Here is a 24,208-nt window from a genome sequence, read left to right as displayed (position 1 = left end):
AGCATTTTTTGCTTGTTTTTCAACGTAAGTGTTTTTTTTTTTTTTTTTTTTTTTTTTTTTTTTCCAGTGGGTCTCACGGTACTATTTACATATTTAAAAATTATTTTATTACAGTGTTTTTAGTTTTCAGCAATAAACGGTATCCAAACAGACAAAAAAAAAATCAAAATCAAGTCTCAACGAAAAACCATTTTTTCCTCCCTCTCGTGCCACATTACCGGTATGATCTAACTCGATGACCAAGAGTTGTGGTAAAGGAGTATACCCAACCGGGTATACTCCAATTGACAAGTGTTTGTATACTCCACTGGGTCTTTGATAGTTGGCGATAGGGATTTTTGTGTATTTCTTCTCTCTTTCTCTCATGCATCTCACTGATTCTGTTTCATATTTGATCTGGGTTTTATATGTTTAATTTGGGTTTTTGATGTTTAATTTGGTTGATCTGTGTCGTTTGAGGGCTGGGTTCCACGATTGGGTGACTCGGGTCTTTGTTGTTTGGGTGAAATTGGGGAAGGAAGGGAAGAAAAAAAAATTAAAAATGAGAAAAATTAATATTTAAAGAGAGTATGGATAGAATATTGAGATTGATAGTTATCTATGCATGGATAGTAGTATGGTTTTTTTTTAAAGTGAGTTTATTAGACCAAATTTGACTAAAAACATGTTGAGGCTTATGTGAATGCTTTTATAATGAAAAACACAAATAGTAAGGAACATATATAAAATCTTGGAGTAGCTATTGCCAACTTTAGTACGCAACCTCTGCTTATCACTAGTAGTCAGAAAATTTGCTTTGAATGGTCCTCTTTAGGTACTCTCAAGTCGTAATTTTTTGATTTGACATTTTCTTTTTGTAGGTGAACTTGTCACTTTTATTATATTATGAAAGTTACAATCAAAAAGCTAAACACTTGTAGGTTGTGATACAATCATAGATAACAAAGCTAGAAGAAAAATCATTAAAAGAAAGAATGAGTCTCTCTTCTAGTTAATTCGAGTGCAATCACGACGAATTTCACCTTGATTTCCAGTCTTAACCCCTACTCGGCCTAGTTTGGTTATAGCAGTCACAAAGGCCTGTTGAAAAGCTCCATTGTTTGATGCAAACAAGTTAACAGTGGACTTTGATCTTGTATCTGTAAACAATATCTCATCAGAGCTGAAGAGACCCTTTCCTTGCTGAAGGTTTTTGAAGTAAGCATTGTCGAATGTATTAGGTGTGGTTGGGTCCATATTAATGGCAATTCTAGGATCAACGTTTATCGGACACATCTGTCTAAGTTGCAAAGCGTAAGCTGAATTTAGTGTCGGGTCAATCCGGCTTTTTGGGCTGAAGTTGTAGATTCGATTGGAGAAACGGCTGCAATGAGAAAACCCAATTGTGTGTGCACCTAATAGAAACATAAAACTTCACAAGTCAACTAATATGATAAATGACCGATATTAGAGACACTACAAATTTTATCACATAAATTCTACAAATTGACATATCATTAATTATATAAAATAAAAAAATAAAAAAATCAAACATTAGTATTTTGTTGTTGAAAAATTTATAGTAGTTTGGCCTTATCCGTATTTGCGCCTATGACCCCCTGTCAAGGGGTTACATCCCATTAATGCGGCCAGAGGGGGTTAGATGAGCGCATTCAATGCAGAGGTGACAGCTCGCCTAAAGCTTGCTCCTTCGCCGTGCTCCCGTCGCCGACGCGTGGCATTGGACCCCCTCCTCCTCGGATATTCAAGGAGTCCCCTTTGGTGGGGTGTTGCTCGTGTTCTTCCGAGGTCTCGGACGCCTGAGGACGGGGTCATCCTCGGATATGTTCCTCGGGGGTCGGTCCTCGCGCTTTCATCCTCGGACCCCTCATGCATCCTCGGCGTGGGCCCTTGGGCCCGGCTTGGAGTGGGCCAAGGCTACCTGATTTTCTGGCCCCACAAAAAGAATTTCCCTTTCTTTTAGGATATCTACTATTTTCCTATACAAGAGAGACATCGTGTTGTCCTTCTTCTAAAAAATAGTTTTTTTTTTTTTTTAATTTTTTTTATTATGGTCCTTCATTTTGTTATTAATTTCTGACAACGATTGCCATTGGAAACCCATGTGGGGGAGTTTTATGAAGTCAATGGACCATTATTCAGATGTGCTTTAGTTAATAATGCCCCAATATTCCTTATTCTTTTCAGTCTCCATATGGAACTTAAGAATAAAATTTTGAAAGTCATGTCAGGAATAATTAACTTGATCGACCTCATCAATATAGGCTTAGGTATATAATAATTGATCCATGTTTTGCGGCTTCAAATGTGATCAATTAGCGTAGTGCACGAGAGCTCGTCTCACATAATCTAGTTAATTTTATCTTCATAGTTGGTGTTGTCTAAGCTTAATTATGAGAATCTTTTTGCTGTTAATAGCATGCATGTCAAACTTATTGTCATTGACATGTACATTGTGCTAAAACTGCGGACAAACCATGTTTCCAATCATTCATGAATTTAGATTAAAGTCAACAAACTCTGAGCATGATTTTTATTTTTTGGATAGACACATTAGAACTTCAATTTATGGTCCCTATTCTATAATAATTGTTCTTTATTATCAGATCTGAGATACTAATTAATTTTAAACAGTGTTTAAACTTCAAATTTTTTATTTAATGATAAGAAACTTAATTGGTTAAGTTAACTAAATCTATTATTGTAGCACGATTAGATATATATTATTATGGTAGCTGTATTATGATAATTGTTTCATTACTAAAGTAAGAAAATAAAATATTGTTTTGCACTATCACGAAAAGCTGACGTGTGAAGCCTAATACTGTTTTCATTATAATGAAAAATCTCATAATATCCACAATTTTTGAGAATTGTTATACTAAAGACAGTTTATTTCAGTAATATTAGAGTCATCAATGTATTGATAGGTGCTAAACATGCAATTGTTTTAGTGGACTTGTGTGTCTGTTTGACATTAGCTTATAAACTTAATTTTTAGCTTTTAACTTTTATGTTTAGCTTTTTAAAATCTTTTTTTATTTATTTATTTTTTTTTTACTTTTTAAAAAATCTTCAAGGTACAAGTATATTTTAGCACACTTTCAGCAAATTTTTTATAGCAAAAAGATAAATAAGTTGTTTCCAAACGGATACAATCTTACAAACATTTTCAGCGTTTTATTCCAAGTCGTAAATGGTTTATCTCTAGTAGAGGTTGGCAAGTGATAACTGAAATTGGTAGATAAAAAGGCCTTGTAGCGGAATTGGTACCTCCTCATGCACAAAGTGCTTGGGGTTTAGGAGGGAAAGGGTTCGAGCTATAGGGTTAGCAGCATGTTGTAATTATCTTTTTAAAAAAAAGAAATTGGTAGATAAAAAGGGCTCAAACCTACGTTTCAAATATCATAATAAATGTTTATTTTATTATTATTATTATTAGTTAGATAGTGGGAGAGAGAGAGAGAGGTGATGTTTGAAACTTTGAATCACAAATACAAGAGATCACAAAAAATGTCATTACTATTGGACTATCACTTGAACCTTATATCATAATAGAGAAATGATTAGTTTCAAATCAATTTGGAGTTATTTTCCTCCAATTCATTATGTGGAAATTGAAAAGATCATTCATGTGTAATTTTAGTCACATAACTTTTTTAAGGAGTATTGTGATTTTTTTAAATGATACACATAGATGGCCTTATAAATCAACAACCTATTAATGCTACGCTCCTCTTAAAAACATAATGTATGCATTTAGATACCACTTATTTTGCTGAAAGTTAAAAACTGAAAACAATAAAAAATGATTTTCCGGTTACTATTCAAAATGAAATTACTGTGCATTTGCCTATTTACACTATTTATGTCCCATAAACAGTGCAAGAGGTGCTGGACTTAAAAAAAAAAAAAAAAGGCAAAAACGCCAGACGTGGATGCACACGCCGTGATCCAAACAAATACTATATAACAATCAAATAAAAATAAATTACTTCAACACAAAGCCTCTCAATCAGTCAAAGAAAGAAACAAAAATGCAAGAATCTAGACCCTACCAATTGGATGCCAAACGCTCAAAATTCAGAAAATCATAAACAAAAGTTTCCTAGGCGATCCTAGGGCAGAAACTTTATCATTTTATAATTCGATTATATAAAAGTACAGGCCTAATCAAAACATTGTTGAAGCTAAAACCAATCGCCACCGCCACCACAACCACCACTGGCAATGTTAGTCATTTATTTTTATTATTTTATTTTATTTTATTTTTTGATAATTCAATATTAACAATAGAAGAGTAGAAATTTGAATTCTAGATGTATATGTTGGAAACACCAAAAAATACTAGTTAAGTTATAAGATTCTTGGGGTTTTTTTTTTTTTGGTTGAAGAAGCAATTAGAATCTAAATTGAATTTAGATTTCAATTGAAACTTAATGTTGTGCCATGTGTCTAATTTAAGTATTTTAATTTTTGTGCTAAGTGAGTAATTACATGCAAAAAAAAAAAAAAAAAACCCACTAGATGTCAACATTAATGAATCACCTTTCCAACTTTTTTTTTTTAATTAAAAAAAGAAAAAGAAATAATGAATCATCAAATTTCTCATATATCAACTCAAACAAAGAAAAAAGAAAAGAAAAAAGACTGCCATTTTATCTTAAATAAAAAAGAAAGAAAAAACACTCAACAAAAATCACCACATGATGGTCTCAATTCACTCAATTACAATGCCGTGTGGTTGGGGATAAATCCAGTCTCGTGCTACGCATCTATCTTCACAGGGTGCCCGTGCATCTTCTAAGGTTCATATATATATGGCCAATGAAGTTAATTTTTCTTATTTCCTAGCCAACTTTCAGGGCAACTTTCATGGAGTTCGTGGTCAGATTATAGTCTGCTCATGTCCTGGTCCTTCTGGTTCGTCTTCTTCCCAAAGAAACTTATAGAAACTGATCATAAGGCGAGCTGCCAAATTTTATGATTAACTTTTATGGATTGTCCCATTTCATTTCACTATATTTCATATTCTATGGGGTATTTACTTTCCTTTCTTTTTTTCTTTACCTCTCCTATACTGTCATTTTTTAGTAGTCTTCTTTTCTGTTCTTTCTATTCTTTTTTTGATAGCTCTGTTTTTCTATTCTTAATGTCAAGAATCCCAAAGGTGAATTTATTATCAAGTATCACACTAAGCCTAATAATAATAATAATAATAATAATACTATTTGCTTGTTTGTTTATTTATTCTTATTTTAATTAAATATGAACTAAATCCGAATTCATCACTTAGTTAGATTACCAATATCACAACCTTTGTGTTAAAGTTGTTGTGTGATTGTGTGTAATGATTGAATAATAAGCAGAAGCATGAAAGAGAATACACACAAAGATTTTTGTGGTTCCGCTTAACTACTTATGTCCATGGTGTTAGAGCCATTGATGGCTATATATTATATTAAGCCTTGTGTTACAAAGAATACAAATCTTCTGTACTTCTTTTTGTATTCTACTTTATGTTCTACTAATTACAACGTATCATGTATTTGTTTGACATTTCTTATAAAATAACCAAAGTTAAGTTTAAAATAGAAAAAAATTTACACATGACAAGTTACGATTGGTGGAACACAAAAAGTGGTATAGAGGGTTTGTATTCGTTATAAAGAACCCAATATAGCGTTTATATACTAGAGAATAGTTGACTAACCCTAAACTAACCCAAGGCTAAGTTACTTGTTCTACAAGTACATGGGCATACAATTGATTTGGCCTACTTGGTTGATAATATATCTAATTTTGTACTTGAAACGTTTGGTCAAACTTTTTTTTTCTTAAAAAAAAAAAAAAAATTTCTTTCTCATTCACGCTAATGATTAATTGCTTAAAATATAGTTAAGATGATATTGTTTTTATTAATGAACTAATAGAAATGAAATGTACTAGCCTTACATTTATAATAAACAACATATAAAATTTTTTTGGGACAATTTATATTACCAAAAATTTAATTTAAAATGTAAGTCCCATTTAGTTCAATTAATAAAGTATTTTGTCTTCTAATAAAAGATACAGATATTTGAATCCCACATAAACAAAAAAAATCAATCGATGTCTTGGCTTGATATTAAACAACAGTCATCATAGAATGGATATCATAGTTCAAATCCATTTTATCTAAGAAAAAAAAAACATTAATTAAGAGTCACATATATTTTATGGACTTACCTACACACGCGCACACACACACACATATATATATATATATATAATTATTATGTTTATGAGCATGTTCCTAGATACATTACTAACGAATAAAATTGACCATCCAAGATCAAAAACCATGTATATATCTGAGCATTCTTCTTTTGGTTTAAGTTTTGTTTCGTTGTGAGAAAACAGAAAGGAGAAAAAAGGTTTTGTAGTTAGGTAATACGTGCTGAATATTGTGCATTATTAATGTCGTTTTTTTATAAGTTTTGACTGGCAACTGTTGGTGGTTAGCAAATAATTTTTAAAACTATGGTGAAAAAGATAAACTAAAATAAGGTATCTATTACTTTAGTTTAGCATGAAGTTTCTTATCAGCAATTGTTATTTCTACTATACACCAAATTTAGCTCCACATAAAAGAATCTTGATAGGAGTTTCTCTTACAAGCTTCTATCTTTTTGTGTACTTGGTATAGTAAATAATGCCTTCACGAGCTAGAAGTCTTACCAAACTAAAGGTTAAAAAAAAAAAGATTGATAAATAGTAATACATTTTCATATATGAATGATAAAAGATTAAAAGGGTGTATTGGAGCACTATTGAAAACGTGTTTTAAGAGCCTTAATTTTTTTTTAAGAAATTGGTAGATTTATTTAGTTAAAGATTGAATTTTCATCTGAATAAAAGATTATTAGATGATGAAAGCATTTTTAAATTAAATCTAGAAACTTTTTGAGATTTTTGGCAATAAATTTTTTAGGGAGTGTTTGGTACAGTTGTTTGAATAGCAGTTTTCAATATTTAAACACTGAAACACGCATTTTAACAATATTTTTTAACTCATACATATTTGCATAACGTTTAAATAACGATACTAGAAATCTTTAAACAAACAGATTCTTAATTGCAATAGTATTTTAGACTTTTAAAGTATTTGTAATAGAGTTTTACCAACAACAAATGAATTAAATTATTTAAATGTACTTAGAGTGAATCGTATGATGGGAGACTGGAAGTACATAGCACAATTGGCAAATCAAAATTCAAATCAAATCACATCAAGAAGTGGCTTACTTTTTAATTATTTTTCTTTTATTTTGGAGAGGGGCGGTGAAGTGAAGGGCACTAGATTGCAATGTAGTGGGCAGAGGTGCACATGTACTGAGTTGCCAACTTATTTACAATCCTATTGTCCAACATTAAAAAAGATAAGATTGTCTTTCAGTGTCCGTCGAACATGTTCATTGTCCTATGCATTGTTGCAGTGGACTCTACAATCCTTAGAAATAGATATCCATGCATGAAAAATATTCTTTTTACACTCCTTCACACTTATTCACGCTATTATTTTACACACATATCTATAATTGATGCGAAAATATCCACGTTATAATACATAAACATAGATATGAAAAAAAAAAGTGTAATAGTAAATGTGTGAGAATAAAAACCCGTCCATGCATGCACTTCAAAAGTAGTTCAATTATTTGAAAAAATTTGGTTGAAATAAATTTTTATCCCTCCAAATTTCAGTTTGCAGTCAATTTGTTCCACATGGTTCAAATTTTAACAATTTTATCTCTAAATAATTTTCGAATTATTTTCTATTGTCACGATCTCTTCAACATCGATGGCGAACAAATAAAATAACATTGAAAAAAAAAAAAAATCCATGCATTAAGGCCAGAGTGTACCTGCAGGATTCTTTGTCTCAACCAGGGGTATAACATTATCTTACTATCCTTTCTTTGTCTTCAAATTCTCTGTATAAATAATCCCTAAACCCACGCAGCATGCAAAACAACAACAGCAACAAGAAGCAATGGAATCTCGCAGTGCCATTCTTTTGTCATTTTGCTTCTTGCTCTCCTTCTAACCACTACTTCAGCTCAACTTAGAAGTGATTTCTACAAGAACACATGCCCAAATGTTGAATCATTAGTCCGCTCAGCTGTCTCAAAGAAGTTCCAGCAGACCTTTGTTACTGCCCCAGCAACTCTTCGACTCTTCTTCCACGATTGCTTTGTTCGGGTTTGTAGTCTTATCTCACACAACAAATTTCAATACTTTTTTCATAAGGGTTGAGGTAACAGATTGTGATTGTTGTATGATAAAAGTAACATTAATTAGACCTGGTCTAAAGTAAAAGTGATGTTGCACTGATCACAATCTGTTACTTTGATAAATTTTGAAAAAACTTATTAAATTTTTTGTGTCCGTAGCATTGTTAATATCAGTTTTGGTATCATGGTGAGTTTACAAGATGTTACCTATATATTAAGATATTGGCTTCTTCTGGAACAGGGATGTGATGCTTCAGTTTTGATATCCTCACCATCAGAGAAGGATAACCCTGATGACCTTTCTCTTGCGGGTGATGGATTTGACACTGTGATCAAAGCTAAGGCAGCTGTCGATAGTGATTCTCGGTGCACAAACAAAGTTTCTTGTGCTGATATACTAGCTCTTGCCACTAGAGATGTGGTAGTATTGGTATGTGGACTCCCAACAAACGGTTCTCTTTTCAGTTCATTATTTGTCATTTTCAGGGAAAACATAGTTGGAAAAAAGATGTATAGTTATGAAAATTTTTGAACTTCTCAACAACTCAACTCTCAACTAATTTATACATAGTTTAACTACCACAATCATTATTATTTAGCACCAACACTTTATCTAATGGTATATGCTTTGACATGTAATACAGGCAGGAGGGCCATCATACACAGTCGAATTGGGGAGGCGTGATGGGAGGATATCTACTTCTGCCAGTGTTCAAAGGCATCTTCCTCATCCAAATTTCAATTTAGACCAGCTCAATGCCATGTTTAGCTCAAATGGACTTACCCAGACAGATATGATTGCCTTATCAGGTACCTGAGTCTTCAAGCCCTTTGTTCTAGCTCTTAGAATTTTCTATGTAACATATATTTGACATGGTTTAGTAACTCTTTTTTATAAGACACATAAAGCAAAATATTTTCTAAGGCTCAAACTACTATAAATTTTTCAACAACAAAATACTAATGTTTGATTTTTTTTATTTTTTATTTTATATAAATTAATGATATGTCAATTTGTAGAATTTATGTGATAAAATTTGTAGTGTCTCTAATATCGGTCATTTATCATATTAGTTGACTTGTGAAGTTTTATGTTTCTATTAGGTGCACACACAATTGGGTTTTCTCATTGCAGCCGTTTCTCCAATCGAATCTACAACTTCAGCCCAAAAAGCCGGATTGACCCGACACTAAATTCAGCTTACGCTTTGCAACTTAGACAGATGTGTCCGATAAACGTTGATCCTAGAATTGCCATTAATATGGACCCAACCACACCTAATACATTCGACAATGCTTACTTCAAAAACCTTCAGCAAGGAAAGGGTCTCTTCAGCTCTGATGAGATATTGTTTACAGATACAAGATCAAAGTCCACTGTTAACTTGTTTGCATCAAACAATGGAGCTTTTCAACAGGCCTTTGTGACTGCTATAACCAAACTAGGCCGAGTAGGGGTTAAGACTGGAAATCAAGGTGAAATTCGTCGTGATTGCACTCGAATTAACTAGAAGAGAGACTCATTCTTTCTTTTAATGATTTTTCTTCTAGCTTTGTTATCTATGATTGTATCACAACCTACAAGTGTTTAGCTTTTTGATTGTAACTTTCATAATATAATAAAAGTGACAAGTTCACCTACAAAAAGAAAATGTCAAATCAAAAAATTACGACTTGAGAGTACCTAAAGAGGACCATTCAAAGCAAATTTTCTGACTACTAGTGATAAGCAGAGGTTGCGTACTAAAGTTGGCAATAGCTACTCCAAGATTTTATATATGTTCCTTACTATTTGTGTTTTTCATTATAAAAGCATTCACATAAGCCTCAACATGTTTTTAGTCAAATTTGGTCTAATAAACTCACTTTAAAAAAAAACCATACTACTATCCATGCATAGATAACTATCAATCTCAATATTCTATCCATACTCTCTTTAAATATTAATTTTTCTCATTTTTAATTTTTTTTTCTTCCCTTCCTTCCCCAATTTCACCCAAACAACAAAGACCCGAGTCACCCAATCGTGGAACCCAGCCCTCAAACGACACAGATCAACCAAATTAAACATCAAAAACCCAAATTAAACATATAAAACCCAGATCAAATATGAAACAGAATCAGTGAGATGCATGAGAGAAAGAGAGAAGAAATACACAAAAATCCCTATCGCCAACTATCAAAGACCCAGTGGAGTATACAAACACTTGTCAATTGGAGTATACCCGGTTGGGTATACTCCTTTACCACAACTCTTGGTCATCGAGTTAGATCATACCGGTAATGTGGCACGAGAGGGAGGAAAAAATGGTTTTTCGTTGAGACTTGATTTTGATTTTTTTTTTGTCTGTTTGGATACCGTTTATTGCTGAAAACTAAAAACACTGTAATAAAATAATTTTTAAATATGTAAATAGTACCGTGAGACCCACTGGAAAAAAAAAAAAAAAAAAAAAAAAAAAAACGCTTACGTTGAGAAACATGCAAAATGTGCTTCCCAATCGGAGGCTTACATTTTCACCATTTCAGTTATTCTTCATCACTGGCGTAAATGATTTCTATTGATCAAGATTTTTTTGACTGCACCAAACGTTAGAACTTGCAGAAAATGTTTTAAATTGAAACAAATAGTAGAGCATAATGAGTCGGTATTGTGTCTTATAAAACTCCTATTAGATTGTTTTATTTTGAACGAGTTGTTGGGCTTGTGGGTTTAGATTAAAGTATACGATGGATTCCAAACAAAACGTTTGGGTTTCATTTTTTATACTTTTATGGCCCATTGGCCTATATGGGCAGCCAGTCAATGATGGCAAGTCATAAGCAATGAGATTAGAAATAGAAGCAGAATATAGGTAAAAAGTTTGGGCAAATTACAACTTATTCACTTGTGATTTAATTAAAATTTAAATTGTCTATTTATAGTTTAAAATTTGATATTTTACTCACTAGAGGTTCACTCAGTTAGAGTTTCATAACCCATCTCTGTTAAAAACATGACTAAATATGTAATTTTGCTCAACTTTTACGTTTCTCTCCTCTAAAAACATAAAAAAACATAAAAATTCAAGATCAAATAAAATAAAAAAGAATCCTATGGAGCACTTGCATCATGAGATTTCAAATCACAAGTAAGCAACTTAAATTTTAGTCAAACGTTAGGTAGGTAAAGTGTCAAATTTCAAACCATAAGTAAGCAACTTAAATTTCTGTTAAATCACAGACGAGTAAGATGTAGTTTGCCCAAAAAGATTAAAAAGGGAGAAAAAATAGGGTTAGTAGAGAGCTTCAGTCATGGTTCTATCCGCCTGATAGCTATTAAAAAGTATTATTTTCTAAAAATTTTGGGCAAAAATTCAGTAAGATATATATTCTAGGAAAAAGATTCCAACTAAATAATGGTAGTCACACTATTTCAAAAATTCATAACAATTTACAATATTCTCAAATTATGTGACCTCCTCACACATTGGTGATTAATTATTATTTTTAGAATCTTCTTTTAACAAATTAAATTACAAATTATGGTAAGGCCTANTCATGAGATTTCAAATCACAAGTAAGCAACTTAAATTTTAGTCAAACGTTAGGTAGGTAAAGTGTCAAATTTCAAACCATAAGTAAGCAACTTAAATTTCTGTTAAATCACAGACGAGTAAGATGTAGTTTGCCCAAAAAGATTAAAAAGGGAGAAAAAATAGGGTTAGTAGAGAGCTTCAGTCATGGTTCTATCCGCCTGATAGCTATTAAAAAGTATTATTTTCTAAAAATTTTGGGCAAAAATTCAGTAAGATATATATTCTAGGAAAAAGATTCCAACTAAATAATGGTAGTCACACTATTTCAAAAATTCATAACAATTTACAATATTCTCAAATTATGTGACCTCCTCACACATTGGTGATTAATTATTATTTTTAGAATCTTCTTTTAACAAATTAAATTACAAATTATGGTAGGCTCCTGTGTAAGGTTGTAGGCTAACTAAAAATGTGAAATTGTCCTGAAGTTTTGTTGTGTCCCTAACTTTATTGATGATTGTATTGTGCACCATAAATGGCTTGCCTATATGTAGATGCCAAGTTCTAACCTTTTCTATATTCATAGTGGTCTAAGGTTCAATTAAGTGGCACGTACATTTCTTTAGAAGTATAAGTGTGTGGGGGTGTTAGGGGGTGGGGGGAGGGGGGAAGAGTTGGGGTTCAAGTCTTCAAGAGTCTTTAAGAGAGAGTTTTACACACATATATACTTATCTTAGGTTAAATAGAATTCTATCTAAGAGCAAAAACAAAAAAAAAAAAAAAAAAAATTTGCACTCATGACAAGGTACCATTTAATTACCACATGTTAATGGGTTAAATGCATTTATATATATACATATATATATATGTATGTATGTATGTATGTATCAATTATCTATACATAGTTCATTAATTATTTATATAAAAGAAATTTATAGCATTATTTTTATAAAACTTTTATATGAAACAACTTCTTTGGAATTCTTATTATCAAAAAGGAAAGAAAAACATTTGACTTCAACGATAACATTCTTCCTCATTAGTTGCTTTGACAACAATCAAAAGACTAAAGCAAATTAGAGAGAGAGAGAGAGAGAGAGAGAGAGAGAGAGAGAGAGAGAGAGAGAGAGAGAGAGAGAGTAAAATCAATCAATGTAATTAAATGGACTATTTAAAAGTTAAATGCATTAGACATAAGCTACGAGACATTAAATGAAGACCTATTAAAATAAGCTAAACAACATTGGTTGAAAACTGGTTCCACTTGAAAATTGAAAAGTTAAGGAGTCATGTTTATGTTGTTATTTAAGAAAATTTATATTATAAGACAATCTTATGAGGTCACCTTCACAATAAGTGAAAACTACATATATGAGACCCAAATATCATGTGAGGGGGAGATTTTATGAGATCATCTCTTGAGATACATTCTTACTATTTAGGTTGCCGATTATGTGAGGCATTTTCTTCTACATAGGGAGTAGCCTCGACCATCCAAGCTCCTTGTGTGTAATTTGTGTGTTAGAATTTTGTTAGGTTAGTAAACAATTTTTTTAGTATTTGGTGGTCAAATTTGTAAATTATATTATTTTTATAATAATTATTTAAATTGTTACTGTTTTGAAATAATTTGGATGTTTAACATTTTTTCAAATACAACCAAGTCAATTGATATTAAGTGTTAAAATTGTGTTTCTAAAACTAGATTTTAAAAAGAGGCTAAGTTCCCAATTAACTTCAAAATAAGGTAAATTTAAATAATTAATATGAAAAAATAATAGTATTTTACAAATTTTACTGATTATCTGACACTCATTAGTGTATATTATTTGTACACACTTCTTTTATGTTTTAAATGTGAAAATTGTGCACGAAATTGTGAAAGTATTATGTATGGAATGTACATTAGTGAATGTGTGAGAACGTTTATTATTCTTGTTTCTCCATTACACCCCATACATGCAAGACAAATATAGTGTTCTCTAATCTGTAATTGGCTTTATTTATTTATTTATTTATTTATTTATTATTATTATTATATATAGGCTTGTGTTCAAGTTACACCTGGTGTAACTTTAAGCAATGTTATACTACTCAATATATTTTAATTGAATGCAACTTTTGACAAATTCATCGTTAAATTATATTATCTTTGTATATTCTCCATACTTGCAAAATTTCAAGATGATCAAAGATTAATAGGTATGTCATCAATCAGTTATTTAAATTTAAGTATTTATACTTTAAAATAATGCATAAAAGATGAGTATATGAATCAAATAATAAATAACATCTAATTGATATAAATGTTAAGAACATATAGAACATGTAATTTAACGGTAGAATTTTCAAAATATGAATTTTATAATAAGTTACACCTAGTGTAACTCTCTCTCCCTCTCTCTCTCTCTCTCTCTATATATATATATGAGGTGGGTTAGAGTTACACCTGGTGTAACTCTATAAAAGTTACATATTTTTTAGACTATTGATTTTCATTAGATCTAATGGTTAAAAAAACACTAGTGCCATGTCAGACTTAATATCATTAATTCATTAAATTTTCTTCTAAAAATAAACAAAATGCCATTAAAGTCTTTCACCTGCTTCCACGTTGTCTTCTTCTTCTACCTCTCTCTCTCATTTGCCTGGACATGAACTCCTCCAATGAACCAAATAGATCAACAAGGGAATCGATACCTTGTACTTTTATTGTGGTACAAGCGGTAGATCTGAAAACATGCAACATCTAGAAGATCCTTTTAAAAGACTTATTAGAAGTACCAGCTATCCAAATCTCAGATTTAATCGTCTAACATGCAACAGCCACTAGACTGCAACATCTTCTCTACAGTATATTCATATGGGATTTTGGGTGGAGGGCATAACTTCTCTATTAGGAATACTAAAGAGTCAACAAATAGTATGAGCCCATCACAACAAAATAAAGTTAATCAATCAGTTAGTCTGCTAATGTGTTGAAGGTTGTTTATTACTCATATCTGTTTGTTGCTTTAGGAGAATTGTCAAATAACAAATTAATTCAATCGTTGCCTATTCCCATGAAATCTATTTACACAGATGCATATCATTCACATCTAATTGAAAAGATGAAAAATGCTAATGCCTTATCACTTGTTTAGTTATTTGGTTCCTTGGAAGAGTTCATGGACGTCCTGGCATATGAGAGAGAGAAGAAGAAGACAGCAGTGGAGGGTGAGAGTTTAATGAGCTTTTGTTTATTTTTGGAAGAGAATTTAATGACTTAATAATATTAAATTTGACATGGAACTAGTGTGTTTTTAACCATTAGATCTAATAGAAATCTATGGTTTAAAAAAAGGTGTAATTTTTATAGAATTACACAAAGTATAACTTGAACCCATCTCTCTCTATATATATATATATATATGAGAATTTTGTTATTCTTTTTGACAATCATTGCCATTGAAGACCCATGTGAGTTTTTTTTTTTTTTGTGAGAGGGGTCTCTTATCAAGTCACTGGACAGATATACCTGATTAATCGGTGTATTCTTAACTCTTAATTAAGATGTATTCTAAGATAATGCACTAATATTCCTTATTCTGTTCACAGTCCATTTGGTGCTTTAAATAAATTAAAAAATAAAATAAGCCCAAAAAAATATTAAAAAATAATAATTAAAAGAACAATTTGAAAGCCATGCCAAATAAGTAACTTGACTTCAATATGGAATATAATAATACATTAATATATACTTGATGCGTGTTCCACGACTGTAAATCTTATGAATCAGCGCATGCGCAGTGACCATTCTATACAATAACACAAAAAATTGTGGAAATAGTATGTATGGAGTGTATATTAATGAATTAATGTGTGAGAACATCTATTATTTTTGTTTCTTCATACACCTTGTAAAATTGTTATTTACAACTATGTGTTTTTGTTGGCTTATATTCCGTGCTAAATTTGATTGAATTTGATTTAATTTTTTGTACCCTGTATTTATTGTGAGATTTCATTGTAAGGGTCGTGTGTTAGAGAGAAAGAGAGAGTGTGTGTGTGAAGATTCAAGCAATTGAAGATTAAAGAGTTTTTGCGGGTAACTCGTGACTTAGCATCCTGCGAAGTAACTCATGTGCCTTGCACATGCTGGAATGCGAAGAGTTAGGCCAGATGGAGACAGCTGTGTCTCGCAAGTATCTCGCGGGTAAGGCCTTTTCGCGAGACACTTTCGAGACATTCTGTTCTGCCAGCCTGTCCAATCTGATACACACTTTCTATGCCTACACTATTTATACCCACATTACCTACAAATGTTGAGGAGTGCTTTTGAGAGAAAACCCTAGCCAAACAACTTGAGAGTTAGAGATTGTTATACCCATAATCATCTACACATTTGTTTTGAGAATTTCCTCAACTCCTTCCTCTTCATTTCCATACCATTGAGAGGTTGATAGCCCAAACACTTACCACACATTTTCAGTGTGTCAAGTGAATTTTTGGTGCTGCTGGGAAGTATTGGAAGAAGCCAAGGATGACAGATGCAACATGAAACTTATTGTGGGATTCGGAGAGCTAGACAAGACACGGTTTCGAGAAGTTTTGTTAGAGTAGGAGTTTGGAGGACTTAGGTACATCTGGTAGATTAGGCTTGAAGGGTCTCTTGCTAACCCATATATCCCAACTGATTGTCTAGTGGATTGATTACTGCTTGGAGGGCGGTGGAGAGGTTTTTCGCCAAGTTCTTCGGTTTTCTTTTCGATAAAATATCGGTATGTTATCTTGTGTTTGCATCTTTCTTTCCTACTCTTTTATTTTTCATTTTACTGCTGTGTTGCCTTGATTATGGATTAAAGTAGTTTGTTTGTTTATTCGCTCGTTTTTATACTATTCCGCACTTAGTATTAAGTTAGTGTAAAATCAATCGAGCTGTATCTTTTAATTAAGGGTCTAAACAGCTCTTGTGTTTTCAACATATTTTCGAGCTTTTACACTCCATACAAGATAGATATAGTGTTCTCTAATCTCTACTTCTCTTTTCTTTATATATATATATATATATATATATGATTGAGTTTAAGTTACACATGGTGTAACTCTAAGTAATGTTACACTACCTAATAACTTGTTATAGAGTTTATATTTTGAAAATCTCACTATTAAATTGTATGTTTTATATATTCTTAATATGCATGCTAAATTTCATGTCAATTGGTATTTACCATTTGATTCATAAATTCATCTTTTATACACTATTTTAAACTACAAAAACTTAAATTTGAACAATTGATTGATGACATAACTATTAATCTTTGATCATCTTAAAATTTGGCAAGTACGGAGAATATACGAAGGTAATATAATTTAGTAATGGATTTGTCAAAATTCGCATCCAATTGAAAAATATTAAGTGGTGTAATATTGATTAAAGTTCTACCAGATATAACTTGAATTCAACCAATACACACACCCACACACTCTCTCACACACACACACACACACACACACACACACACATATATATATATATATATGAAAGCTCAAATAGTGTAAAAACACTATAGCTTATTCAGACCTCCAATTTTAAAAATACGGCTTAATTACTTTTACTCGAACTTATCTACGTACGGAACAAGAGTGAATGATACGTAATAACCGAAACGACTCTCTAAGCCATAACCACAAGCAAGCAAAAACAAATATAAAACTTAAAGAGTAAGGGAAGAGAGATGTAAACACAAGATAATACCGCGATGTGTTATCGAAAAAGAAATCGAAATACTCGGCGAAAAACCTTTTTACGGCCCCCCAAATTGAAATCAATCCACTAGTGAATAAAGTTGGAGCACACGAATATTGAAAAGACCCTCCAAGCTTAATCTATCCAACGTACTTGAACCCTTTAAGTTCCAGCTACCAACGAGCTTCACCGAGCCATATCTTCACTAGTTATCCGGATCCTGCAATTAGCTCCAAATTGTATCAACCAATTGATGACTTCTTCCAATACTTCCCACATGCACTAAAATTTTGCTCAGTATTCAAATTGAGTGAGATAAGTGTTTGGGCTAACCTCTCAAGGATTTGTAATTGGACAGGTAGGAGTAGAAGAAAACTAAGAGAAATTGTGTAGATGATTGTGGGTTTACAATCTCTAATTCTCAAGTGTATTACTAAGGGTTTTTTTTTTTTTTTTCCCTCAAAAACTCCTTACAATTTCGTGGGTAATATGAGTTTATATAGTGTTGGTATAGAAATGAGAAAAACACATTTCAAAAAGGTTCGGGCAATGTGTTTCGCGGATCACTCGCGACTTGGCTTGAGTCGCGAAGTGACTTGCGAAATCCAACTTTGTATGAGACTATTCATATACCAGTATGTGCTTCTCAGGTAGCCTTTCGTGAGTTGTTCACTTGCGAGTCATTCGTGAATTTCACTTTCGTCATAAGTCTTCACCAAATTCTCACACTAAACTCTTACATTAAATCTCACAAAAATACACGAAAATGATTAAGTAAAATATAATTGTAAATCACAACTTTACAATATATAAAATAATGCTAGAGATACAAATTATTTTATAAAAATTTTAACAAATTACTGATGTGGTGAGTGATTATTGATAAATAAAAAAGTGATATTAGTGGTAGAACTAAATGAAAATTAATAAAAAGTTAGTCACATTAACATTTTGTAAAAATATTATAAAATAGCGTGTCTGTAGAATTATATATATATGACCCTGCATTTTGTTATTCTTTCTATCAATCATTGCCATTGAAGACCCATGTGAGCTTCTCTTTTTTTTTTTTTTTTTTTTTTTTTGAGAATGGTCACTTGTCAAGTCACGGGACAGATATACCTGATTAATCGGTATATTCTTAACTCTTAATTAAGATGTATTCTAAGATATTGCACTGATATTCCTTATTCTGTTCACAGTCCATTCGGTGCTTTAAATAAATTAAAAAATAAAATCAGCCAAAAAAATATATTAAAAAATAATAATTAAAAGAAAAATTTGAAAGCCATGCCAAATAAGTAACTTGACTTTAATATGGTATATAATAATTCATTAATACTTGATACATGTTCCAAGACTGTAAATCTTATGAATCAGCACAGTGACCAAGCAACCTTGTCTCACCAATATTAGAACAAAATCAGAATATAAAAACTTTTTGCTCTGGGCAGCAAAGCAAAACTCATTGACATGAACACATGCATATAGTGCTAAAACTACGGACAAACCATGTTTGCTTATTAATTATGATCGTTGGTAATTTAGACAAAGTCAACAAATTATACTTTGGCATGTTATTGCAGCATGATTTGCCAAAATTATTATGATTTTATTAGCCTGATAATTCTGTCATTACAATTAAATGTTGTTTTTGCACCGTTCGTGACAAAAGCCTGAGTTGCGAAGCATAATACGTTAGCTCATGCACTTGCTATTCTCTAAGTGTTAACCAGCACGACATTATAATGAAAAATCTCAGAATATACACATCTTTTTATATTTTTTTTTATACTATAAGATCGTTTATTTCAGTAATATTAGGGTCATCAACGCATAAATATGAGCTAAAGCTAGCCTTTTTTTTTTTTTGGTAGTGGACTTGCACACATTTTCACCCATCAACTTGTCAATTCATTAAGGTCGTAAATGGTGCATATCTCTTTTCTCTAGTAGAAGTTGGCAAGTGACAAACTGCAAGTGTCACATAAAAAAAGGTTGAGCCATCAAAAGTCTAGTTCGATTCCTAGTTCTCGTTTCATTACGTAGATTTTAATTTCAACCCAATAATTTAGATATCATAATTTTCTTTTAATATATATATATATATATATATATATTAAGATAGTAAGGAAGGAAGATGTGATATTTGAACCACAAAAGATGTTATTATTGGACTACCGCTTTCAATCCCATATCATAATATATGTTGTGACTGACTCACTGGGCTAATTGTTTTTATTTTTATTTTTATTGCTTATAGCAAGTGGGGGAGGGGGATCCCAATCAAAAAAATTTATTGGCCGAACTGCAACACTTGGCATCAGCAAAGAACCTTACATTGTTGGGTCCATAGATCTACAGTTGCCCCAAGCCACAGCTTGTGATGTGTAATCTTCTTCAAACTCCTTAGGCTTCTTGACTTGCATCTTGCAATTCCCAGTGATATATGAACTGAACTTGCAATAATTGATGAAACTTCGCATGCTCCAGGTCCAGTTGGAATACTTGCCTCCATTAAGAATACTTGCCTCTCTTTTGGGCCATCTCAAAGTCTGTCTTTGAAAAATAGACCTTAAATTGAGAATCTATGTAAAAAAAGAAAAGAAAAAAAGAGTGGTCAAGTGTCCTGATAAATAGGGCATACAAAAATATTTAAAAAATTCAACAATGGTAGTCAATGATCAATGATGATTGGTCAATGGTGATGACATGAGCAAGAGAGAGAGAGAGAGAGAGAGAGAGAGAGAGAGAGAGCACCTGGTTGCAATGGAGTCGGAGTCGGTAGAGGTGCACATGAACATGTACTGAGGTTGCCAACTTACTGAAAATCCCCTTGTCCAACAATAAAAAAATGACGACTAGAATTTTCATTGTCCTTTGCATTGTTTGCATCGATTCTTAGCTAAAAAGTAAAAAACCACAGAAATTTACATACCCATGCCTGTACGTCTCCTCTAGTCCAATCATTTGTAAAAGTTTGGTCTAAATAAATTTTGATTCCTCTATTCAATTCTGTCGCTACGGAAAAATTATAAAGTCTGCATGATGGACAAGTGATATGGTCTACTATTTCACTAAAAGACTTACATCGATTTAAAATTGTTGAGTTAGAAATTTTTTTTTAAAATAGAAACTGATTATTGACTCAGCAATTTTAAATAAATGGGAGTCTTTTAATGAAATGGTAGACAAGTGACGTGATTCACCAACTGCATAATTTCTCGTCGATATGGTTCCAATTTAATCATTAAATAATGGGTTTGGTTAATGTATACCCTTAAGACATATATTAACGAATCTATTTTTGAAAAAAATTTTATTGAGAATTGAAAAAATTATCAAATTTTTTTTTTAATTTTTGATAAAACTTTTTTTTAAAATAATAAACTATTGTGTATTTTTAGGACACACATTAATAAAATCTTTAAAGGTAAAATATCATTTTCTATTGTCACCTCTCGTCAACATCAACATCGATGGTAAGCAATTAAAATAAATCCAAAAAAACAAAAAAACAAAAAAAAAAAAAATCCATGCATTAAAGCCAGAGTGTACCTGCCGGATTATTTTAATTACTATCCTTTTTTTGACTTCAAATTCTGTGTATAAATAGTCCCTTAACCCCACGCAGCATGCAAAACAACAGCAACAACTACTACAAAAAAAGTCATGGAATCTAGAAGTGCCATTCTTTTATTATCTTTGCTTGTTTCTCTTCTCCTAAGTACTACTTCAGCTCAACTTAGCAGTGACTTCTACAAGAACACATGCCCTAATGTTGAATCATTAGTCCGCTCAGCTGTCACAAATAAGTTCCAGCAGACCTTTGTGACTGCTCCAGCCACTCTTCGACTCTTTTTCCACGATTGCTTTGTTCGGGTTTGTAGTCTTATTTCACACAGCAAATTTCGATTCATTTTTTGTCTGCGACTGTTGAGGTAGTAAGATTCGATAATTATACAATAAAAATTATCTCAGTGATAATCTAATATGGAAATAATGTTGCATTAATTACAATTTGTCATCTTGAAAATCTTTTGAAATTTGATGTATTTATAGCATTGATAATTATCATTGTTGGTTTTTGGTAAAGACCTGTTTGGTTGGAATATAATCATGGTGAGTTTGCAAGATGAAACATATGTATTGAGATATTGGCTTTCTTTGGCACAGGGATGTGATGGTTCAGTTTTGATTGACTCACCAACTAATACAGCAGAGAAGAATCACCATGATGATATTTCTCTTGCTGGTGATGGATTTGACACTGTGGTCAAAGCTAAGGCAGCTGTAGATAGTGACCCTCAGTGCACAAACAAAGTTTCCTGTGCTGATATACTAGCTCTTGCCACTAGAGATGTGGTTGTATTGGTATGTGGAAACAAAACGTTGGTTTTCTCTTTTCAGTTCATTATTTTCAAAACGATATACTTAACATAGTTTTGAAAACTTTTGTAACTTTTCAAACTCTCAACTAATTTATTCCTATACAGTTGAACTTCCAGAGTCATTATAATCAAGCACCAACACATTTAAATAGTATATGCTTTGACATGTAATATAGACAGGGGGACCATTTTACCCAGTCGAATTGGGGAGGCGTGATGGGAGGATATCTACAATTGCTAGTGTTCAAAGGCATCTTCCTCAGCCCTTTTTCAATTTAGACCAGCTCAATTCCTTGTTTGGCTTTAATAATCTCACCCAAACAGATATGATTGCATTATCAGGTACCTGAAGTCTTCAAGCCGTTTGATGTAGCTCTTACAATTTTCTATATAGCATAGATTTGACAATTTTTAAACTTTGATAGATACAATAATAATGGGAAAATGATAATTTGAATGCGGTATGTTTTCATTGTAAATATCAAACGATATTAATTGAGCTACAAAACTCTTAATAGATTTAACGTGTTTTTAATTAATTAATCTAATTTAAAAAACATCATAGGTATTTCTAGAGTAGAGTACAAGTGTTACTTCCTCATTTTATATGAATGATGAATTCCATTAAATAATGAGACTTATTAATATATTAGAGAAATAAGTAACATATCACTCAACTTGAGTGTATGACATAAATCTACTAATGTGTAATGTAACTCATGTTATCTAACATGCTAAGTTTTATGTTTCCATTAGGTGGGCACACAATTGGGGTTTCTCATTGCAGCCGTTTCTCCAAACGAATCTACAAATTCAGCCCCAAAAACTGGATTGACCCAACCTTAAACTTGACATATGCTTTCCAGCTTAGACAGATGTGTCCCTTAAATGTTGACCCCACAATCGCCATTAGTTTGGACCCAACCACACCTAATACATTCGACAATACTTACTACAAAAATCTTCAACAGGGAAAGGGTCTCCTAAGCTCTGATGAGGTATTGTTCACAGATGCAAGGTCAAAGTCCACAGTCGATTTATTTGCATCAAACAATGACGCTTTTCAACAGGCCTTTGTAAGTGCTATAACCAAACTAGGTCGAGTTGGGGTTAAGACTGGAACTCAAGGTGAGATTCGGCACGATTGCTCCCGGATAAACTAGAAGAGAAGAGAAGAGAAGAGAGTTTTCTTCTAGCTTTGTTAATTATGATTGTATCACAAATCTATAAGTTCGCACTGATCATGATATTTTATTTTCATTAGCTTTTTTTCATGTAACTTTCAGAATATAATAAAATTGATACGTTCAACCTACAAAAAAAAATGCCAAATCAGACAATGCCATACGAATTTTAGAGTATACTCTAAAGAGGACCATCCAAAGCTAATTTTTTGACTATACTAGCGATTAATTGCAAAGGTTGCATACTAAAGTTGGCAAGAGCTACCACGTCCCAGATTATATATATTCCTTTCAATTTGTTTTTGCTTACAAATGTTTCATAAATATAATCATATGACTCTAAATTTAGATTAGCTTAAAAAATATTTGACAAGTAGTAGGCTTAAATATTTGACAACTAGTGATAGATAGCTCTGACAATAATGATCATCTTTAGCTATGGCTTCAACATAACCCTTATACTACGACCAAGGGAGTGAATTTCATACTGGAGGCTGTATCGGTTTGACCAGTGGAACGATATATTTTGGTACCGATCGTTACTAGTGTACCGTTTCGGATTTACCATTATTATTATTATATATATATATATATGTGTGTGTGTGTGTGTGTGTGTGTGTGTGTGCATGTGTGTGTATATATTATAATAAATATAAAGTTTATCATAAAACATTACCTCAATTCAGAACAAATTATTTATGATTTTAGACTTTAGCATCAATTAAAAGGAAAAAAAAAAAAACACAATGTAAAAAATAGAAAGCTTAATTGTTCATTGCATACTAAGAAAACAAATAATACTAATAAATTAATGTAAGTAAGTTATAATTCTGCCCTTACAAAAATTCAAAAATTACAAAACTAAAAAAAAAAAAAAAGCTTTTTTCTTTATTGGCCGGTATTGCCCGAAATTGGCTAGTATGGCCGGTACAGCCGGTATTTAAACCGGTACGAAACATTGGCATTTCGATACCGGTATATATATCGGTACGGTACATATTGGTCAGTATGGCCAATACTGGTATGGTATCGACTACATTGACTATGACTTGTTCAGAGAGAGAGAGAGAGAGAGAGATGGATTGGAGGGCAAAAGGGTCATTTC

General features: G+C 31.9%; 1 protein-coding gene and 1 pseudogene across 1 annotated transcript; both read left to right on the top strand.

Moving 5' to 3' along the window:
• Positions 1–8,023: 8,023 nt before the first annotated feature.
• Positions 8,024–9,962, top strand: LOC136060984 (peroxidase 45-like; annotated as a pseudogene).
• Positions 9,963–21,140: 11,178 nt separating this feature from the next.
• Positions 21,141–23,244, top strand: LOC112003176 (peroxidase 16). The gene is made up of 4 exons (XM_024035364.2): positions 21,141–21,410; positions 21,705–21,902; positions 22,096–22,261; positions 22,676–23,244. Exons 1-4 carry the CDS (start codon positions 21,201–21,203, stop codon positions 23,080–23,082), a joined length of 981 nt encoding a protein of 326 aa, XP_023891132.1. The 5' UTR covers positions 21,141–21,200; the 3' UTR covers positions 23,083–23,244.
• The last annotated feature ends 964 nt before the right edge of the window (positions 23,245–24,208 follow it).

The sequence above is a fragment of the Quercus suber genome, unplaced genomic scaffold (assembly GCF_002906115.3).
Source record: "Quercus suber isolate HL8 unplaced genomic scaffold, Cork oak 2.0 scaffold_120, whole genome shotgun sequence".
In the NCBI taxonomy this organism is placed as follows: Eukaryota; Viridiplantae; Streptophyta; class Magnoliopsida; order Fagales; family Fagaceae; genus Quercus; species Quercus suber.
The sequence above is the reverse complement of the archived record's forward strand: the minus strand, read 5'-3'. Positions and strand labels throughout refer to the sequence as shown.